Source organism: Octopus bimaculoides, chromosome 20 (assembly GCF_001194135.2).
Source record: "Octopus bimaculoides isolate UCB-OBI-ISO-001 chromosome 20, ASM119413v2, whole genome shotgun sequence".
NCBI lineage: Eukaryota > Metazoa > Mollusca > Cephalopoda > Octopoda > Octopodidae > Octopus > Octopus bimaculoides.
Genome location: NC_069000.1, coordinates 42,384,629 through 42,392,569, shown reverse-complemented (window position 1 = coordinate 42,392,569; position 7,941 = coordinate 42,384,629). Strand labels below are relative to the sequence as shown.

Here is a 7,941-nt window from a genome sequence, read left to right as displayed (position 1 = left end):
GAGTTGAGGGAGACTTAGCTGCTATTTCTAGCAAACTGAGCTACCACATAGCAGTTGGTGAAGAGTTAGAAAGAAGAAATAGTATGTTTGTAAGGCAATGGTTTTAAGTTTGTGTTGGCGAGCAAGTGTTTATGAAATCAACAAAATGGTGTTCGTTTTCTTAAGGTCAAGGATGTACGAGCATGTGCATGTGCGCACATGCATGTGTATATCTCCTGCAACACTGACCTCGATATATGAGGAGGGATTTGAATGTGGAGCATTTCAAATTTTATATCTGATTGGTCGGTTAGTAATTGACCTCAGCTAAAGCATCTCTTAAGTTTTGAGGACGACAACTAGTCATAAAATGAAGTCTATTGCTTGTGCAGGAGTTTGTGTGTGTGCTTGTGTGTGTGTATGTGAGTGTAGCAGCAACACTATATCCTTGATATGTAAGCTGTATTGTAATATGGGTCACAGTTTATTTTTCTGTTATCTGGCTCCAATTATGACATGCCTGGCTGTGAAATGGATGCAGTGCTTGCCAAGATTTATAGCTGAACTATTGTTTGACAAGATGTTGAAAGGCCCAAAAGTCAAGGTAAAGGGAGTCAGTGCACACAAAACATAGACATAGTTTTACCCAGTGTTCTGGGGGAAGAGAGAGAAAGAGAGGGAAAAAAAGAAGAAAGGGTCACAGTCGGAATCTTTTTGATTATAGATTTGTTGGATAACAAATAAAACAAGAGTATTCAGAGAGCGCAACCCTCCGCCAAGGCAACACCAATGTCCTTTCGACGATTAGCCGGAGATGATTTTTAAAATGAGAATATCCGAAATAAACTCAACTGCTCTTACAAACGAGAATACTAAAAATGAACCTGACCACTCTCAAAAATTAAGTAAAAAGAAAAACAGAAAAATAATCCAGAATCCTTTGACCACAAATTAACCTCAGCAGAATCTAAACTTAGAATATAAAGATTGACAAAATGTTGCTAAGTACTTTCCCAGGCATGCTAATGATTCTGCCAGCTTGCTACATCATCATCATCATCATCATTTAACGTCTGTTGTCCATGCTGGCATGGGTTGGACGGTTTGACTGGGCTGGCACACTGGAAGGCTGCACCTGGCTCCAGTTTGATTTGGCATGGTTTTCTATGGCTGGAGGTCCCTGCTAATGTCAACCACTCCAGAAGGTAATGGGCGCTTTTATGTGCCACCGACACAGGTGCTATTTGTGTGGCACCGGCATCTGCCATGACTGCGGGTTTGCTCGGCTTGAAGGGTCTTCTCAAGCATGACATAATACCAAAGGTCTTGGTCATTGCCTCTATGAAGCCCAACACTCGAAAGAAGCTCGGTCACTTTGCTTGCACGAGGCCCAACGCTCAAAAGGAATCCAGCCACCTCACCTCTGTGAGGCCCGTTCAAAAGGAACTCAGCCATTTTGCCTCCATTGATGCCCAACGCTTGAAAGGAATTCAGCCTCCTCACCTCTGTGAGGAACTCAGCCACTTTGCCTCCATGAGGCCCAATGCTCAAAAGGAACTCATCAATCTCACCTCTGTGAGGCCCAACACTCAAAAGGAACTCAACCATTTTATAATATTAATAATGGTTTCAAATTTTGGCACAAGGCCAGCAATTTTGGGGGAGAGGATAAGTCGATTCTATCCACCCCAGTACTCAACTGGTACTTATTTTATCATCTCTGAAAAGATGAGAAGCAAGGCTGACCTGGGTGGAATTTGGACTCAGAACGCAGACAGATGAAATACCGCTAAGCATTTTGACCGGAATGCTAACAGTTCTGCCAATTTGCCAACTTATTTAGAATTATTATCAAAAATAGTGAATTTGCAGAATTGTTACAGCATGAGACAAAATACTTTGTGATATTTGTTGTGGATGTTTACGTACTAGGTTCAAATGACACTTAGAACAAATTTGCCTTATCATTATTATTATTATTATTAAGGCGGTGAGCTGACAGAATCTTTATGTTCTGAGTTCAAATTCTGCCGAGGTTGACTTTGCTTTTCGTCTTCACAGGATCGATAAATTAAGTACCAGTGAAACACTGGGGCTGATGTAATTGACTAGTCCCCATCCTCAAATTTCAGGCTTTGTGCCTATACTAAAAAAGGATTATTATTATTATTATCATTATTATTATTATTATTATTATTATTATTATTATTATTATTATTAAGGCAGTAAGCTGGCAGAATCTTTATGTTCTGAGTTCAAATTCTGCTGAGGTCAACTTCGCCTTTCATCCTTTCAGGGTTGATGAAATAAGTACCAGTTGCACACCAGGGTTGATGTAATCAACTACCTCCCAGCCACCAAATTTCAGGCCTTGTGCTTTTAGTAGAAAGGATTATCATTATTATTATTATTAGTATTATTATTATTATTATCATCAATGTGGTGAGCTGGTGGAATTGTTAGCATGCCGCAAAAATTACTTAGTGGCATTTTGTCCAGCTTAAGTTTGAGTTCAAATTTCACTGGTGCCGACTTCACCTTTCAGCCTTTGAGGGTCATGACACTGGGGTCGATATAATCAACTAGCCCTTGTGCCTATAGTAGAAAGGATTTTTATTATTATGAAAAAGCAACAAGCTGGCAGAATCCTTGGAGTGTTGAACAAAACACTGTTCTTTATGATCTGAGTCCAAATCTGGTCGGGGTGAGTTTTAGCTTTCATCGTTTTGAGCAGCGCTGGATTAACCGTTAAGCAAAATAAGTATGTGCTTAGGGCATCAAGGGAAAGAGGGGACACCAAAGAAATGGTAAATGGTTTACGGCACAAAAGAACTCACTTTAACCCTTTCATTACTAAATTTACTTTGAGATGCTCTGTGTTTCTTTCAATTACTTTAAATACAACAAGGAATTTAGTAAAATAACTTAGTTATAATGATAGTGTTAGGAACATAAATTGTGACTAAGGTTTGGTGGAAGATTTTAATTCAGAACTTTTGAAAACAAGACATTTATATAACAGAGCCAGAATCGGTTTCAGACAGGTTGGTATCAAAAGGATTAAGAATTATTTCTCTATTATATATTTTAATCCTTTTGTTACCATATTTCTGTTGAGATGCTCTGTGTTTCTTTCAATTAATTTTAAATATGACAAAAAATTTAGTAATATAACTTAGTTATCATTAAGCTGGTGTTAGGAACATAAATTGTGACTAAGATTTTAATTCAAAAACTTATGAAAACAAGACATTTGTACTCAGAGCCAGTTTCAGCCGGGTTGGTAACGAAAGGGTTAAATAATAAACCACGATATGGTGAGGGATTACTGTACACACTTTTGTTATGGGTTCTATTTCTATCTCAGTTGACTTTATCTTTCATTGTTCTGGGGTCAATAAAAATATAGCACAAATCAAATAGAGGGGGTTGATAAAATTGTCTCTACCCTTTCCAACAATATGTTAGCATCCTTGTGCCTATGTTAAAAATCTTTATCATGCACTGGCGCTTGTGTTAATGTGCATTCATATAAAGGCTTGCATATATTTTGTGCACTTGCAAACATGAGCATGCAGTGTCATTAGCCTGAGAGTATAGCAGGTGTTTGTCTATGTGTATAAATATTGTTGCAGTTTATTTCTCCGTGTTTTTCTCCTTGTCTCCGTATTCTTTCTGTTGAAGAGCGTAGCTCGAAACGTCAAAGACTTTCCGTATTCCCGAGCGTCATACTAATATATACTTTTGTTATTTACACCACCTGTCCTCGTCTGTTGTTATTATTTGTATATTCTCCCATATATATATATATATATATATATATATATATATGTGCTGGCATATATCACGTGCATGTATAACGTATAAGGTACATCACGTGGTATATTTCATACAAATGATATCATGTTATTAATCATCCCATCATATTTAACAACTTCCTTCTTTTAGTTAATGAATTATAGGCATAGAAAAAGAATTAATGAAAATATCATGCAGAGAAGAAAAGGGTTAAAAAAAGGCATGGAAGGAATAAAAATGGTATTTACCGAAGTTTTTGTATACTTATAACATATTTAGGGAGCATTTGCATTTACACTTGTGAGAACCAAAAACTTTTGCCAATGAATTACGTATCTTTTGAAACTGTTACTTCTGTATCAGTCATTAAAGTGTGGCCAGGCTGGGGCCTCCCTCGTCCCGACTGACAGCACGTAAAAAGCACTGTCCGAACGTAGCCGATGCCAGTGCCGCCGGCACATGAAAAGTGCCCACTACACACTCGGAGTGGTTGGCATTAGGAAGGGGATCCAACTGTAGAACCCTTGCCAGATCAGACTGGAGCATTTCGCCCGGCGTGCTAACGTTTCTGACAGCTCGCCGCCTTATAAACAATCCAGTATAATAACATAAACATGCCCACCTCTTCGACATTTCCCCACCTCTTCATGATGCATTTTTAATGCATATTCTTTAGATGAAAATTTCCAGAAATACATTTTCACTGATGTTGGTTACGATTATATTGGGGGGGAAAAGCAGTAAATAATATGACTCAAAATGAAGGATAGCCAATAATATTTATAATAAAAACCTTTATATTTTTTGAAAACTTTCGTATAATTCCACCTACAGTCCGATGGAGAACAACACAGTCGGCGGTGGAGGGCGGACACACATTTCTGTAATCATGCAAATAATTCGGTCAACTGTTATTGCCAAGTTTTCGAAACTTCGAATTTCTTTTAGATTTTGTTTATAAAAAACAAAAATAAGTAAAAGCAGTCAAGCACTGGAGTCGTTTTAATCTGCCATTTCCAACCCGACCAAAATTCAAGCCTTGTTATTTGTTATTATAAGGCTAAAATAAATTAACACATTAAAACAGAACCTCGTACCAAATACTTGGCGATATTTGGGCGGTTTTTAATGTTCCGAGTTCATATCCTACCGAGGTCGACTTTGCATTTCATTCTTTCGTGGTCGATAAAGTACCAGTCAAGTACTGGGGTCGATGTAATTGATTTGTCCCTTCCGCTCAAAACCGCTGGCACTGAGCCAAAATTAAAAAGAATTATTATTTTTACGTTCAGAGTTCAAAGGTCACTGAAGTCGCCGTTACCTTTCACCCCTTCTAGATCGATAGAGCAAGTACCACTTGAGTACTGGAATCGATATAATGACTGTTACCCGACTTCAAAATTTTACATCATGTACCTATTAGCAGTGTATCATTGTTCTTTTACGAGTTTCAGATCTTTCTACCCCCAACCCTAGTTTACAGCAGACGGCTAGCATCTCTCGTTATTTCGTGCTATTTCAAAATCTAACAAGGACAACATTTAGTTGTCAGCTCGACCTGTTAGAAAGAAAAGTCAAAGAGAGTTTCAACATGGGGGTTCGACCTATAAGAAACAGCAGTCAAATCTTTCACATATCACATACCATTCTGTCATAAATAGAAAAAGGACACATTAGGTTATGTAATCTGGTTCAAAATTTAGTCCAATAAACTAAAATGTCTTTAATCATAAGTCTGCTCGATCAAAGCTGACCCGGGACGATGCTAAACAATAAAGAAAAGATGCTATTTTAGAATAAATTTTTTGTTCTTTACATCATTAATCTTAATCCGAAACAAAACTATGTGGACAATTCGAATATTTTAAAATCGTTCTCTGACAGGTTTTAATTCTCGCAGTTAAAATACAAATATACCCGTAAAAAGTGAAGCAAATATGTGCGATAAAGCAAAAAGGAAATAGAATAAATTTACCCCCGTTCAATGATGTCTTGCTTTTCATATTTAAAGCAGCTTCTTCGATAATTTTCTGTTGTTCATCAAGTACCTGCTGTAATGTTTTCCGACCGGACTTTAAATTCTCCAGCTGTTCTTCACAGTTGGTTAAGCCGTATCTGAGGCAGCTTTCCATCCACTGTTGGAAGTAAACGCAATCGTTACCTTGAATTCCTTGAGGGCACGGTGAAACATAGGTGACCTCTGGTTGTGGAGCCAGCGTGCTACCGTGGCTAAAATATCTGGTAAAATGGGTATTCTGAAGACTATCTAGGGTACCTTGCTTATTAATACTACTAGCATATATCTGGGAAGCATTTGAGGGTGTCGAGGCACTGGCTTGAATATGAGACACACTCATATCGCTTTCTTCTCCGTTTTCGTATACGGTCTGATTTCGGTTATCGGTATCGAACCCGTTTTGTTTCGTTTCCTGATACTCAATAGAAACTGGTTGGTTGTGTGTTTCCGCTTCGGTTGTTGCATGGACAGGGACGGCGAATTTAACCGGGTAGCTCTCTTCTCTCTTCTGGTTGCTCGGGTGAGTGCTGTGCAAACCACCGTAGAGAAACTTTTGCTGGGCCTTTACTCCTCCACCAGGCATATTATTATGAGTTGGGAACGAAGATCTGTCATTCGGAAAGTAAGGTTTCGGCACATTAGATTGCATAGCAGAGTGTAGGCTCACAACCGGGCCCGAATAGGATGGAAAGCCCATGGTGGAGTCGTTGGATTGTTTACGGTCGTGCAGTAAACCTTGCCATCTATTATCGATGTCACGATTAGCGAATGGACGTCCTAGCAAGTCGGCTCGATCATGGGACCCATGCTTGTTACGATAGTCGTTCGACTGTTGTTTTCGTTCGACGGGGCCGGTTTTGCTATCGTGGTTATCCGGTTGATCGGTCTTCGATGAGAACGATCGAGCTGAGGGCATCAGAGTCCCGAAACCACTCTGATCATGTCCAGTCGAAGAAATTAGAGAAGCAGTAGGCTTATATGTAATTCGAGAAGAGTAATGGCTCGCACTGAAAAGCGATAAATGGCAACAGTTCTGATACTGAAGCACCAAACGGTTCATCTGCAACATGGTCTATTCCGTGTTAAATCCACAATAACAAAATATAAAATACGAGTGGGACTATTAGTAAATCAATGTGAAAGTCTTAAAATATTTGCAGTTTAGTCTGGGTTCGATCAGATTCGTTCAGAGTAGAGGACGAAACGAAATGTACATAACAGTTGGGCGCAGCCACAACAATGTTGTTTACGTTTAGAAGGTGACGCATGCGCAGCTGCTACTTGTTTAACCCGCCACACGTTGTTATCACGTGATTGACCCGAGTTCCGAGTTCTATAAATAAATATAAAAATTAATAAAAAAACTTTTCCGAAAGTGTTTAAGGTTAACGTTTTGAGGAATTAAATTTGCTTGTGTTGCTGGGTGGGAATCAGATCGGTGCGAACGCACTTGTCTTTATAATTGTTTATACATACGTTCGTATATACATACATACATATATATATATATACATACGTACGTACGTACATACATACATACACACACACACACACACAAATTCAAGCATACATACACATACATCGTGGGTTAAGGGTATTCGTCTCACGGTCGTGAGTTCGATTCCTGGTGGCGTGCTACTTTATTTCACGTTGCTGCAGCCCACCTAGCTAGCAAAAATGAGTTGTACCAGTAATTCAAAGGGGCCAGCCTTGTCGCGTTGTGTGTCACGCTGAATCGCCCCGAGAAGTATACTAAGGGTGTGCGTGTGTGTGTGTGGATTACTCAGCCCCTTGTACGTTAATTTCACGAGGGCGCTATTCGATTGAGAGGAACTCGAACATTCGTCGTTGTTACCGACAGAGTACCATTTTTAGCGGCGATAAAAATACGCCTGCCACCCGTTTTTGGCGTAACCCTAAACCTTAATCCTAATCCTAAACCTTAAGGATCTTTTTTAAAACGGGGGCCACATTTTTCATTAATGTTTTACGTAGTGTTTTTGGTAGCGAAAGACTTTTAAACTTCGTATACTTATCTATTTTGTGTTATAGAACAGAAAAATATTTTTGTATTCGAATTTATTTCATGTAAAAAATTGTCTTATTTCGATAATTTCAACCAATCACTGACAAGTATTCAGTTGTTT

The 7,941-nt window shown here is 38.8% G+C and overlaps 1 protein-coding gene across 1 annotated transcript in view; it reads right to left on the bottom strand.

Moving 5' to 3' along the window:
- Positions 1-7,078, bottom strand: part of LOC106881681 (uncharacterized) — a 21,757-nt gene extending 14,679 nt beyond the window's left edge. Inside the window, exon 1 of the mRNA XM_014932146.2 lies at positions 5,753-7,078. Coding sequence (XP_014787632.1) covers positions 5,753-6,863 — 1,111 coding nt within the window. The 5' untranslated portion in view covers positions 6,864-7,078. The remainder of the gene's footprint in view (positions 1-5,752) is intronic.
- Between the last annotated feature and the right edge of the window lie 863 nt (positions 7,079-7,941).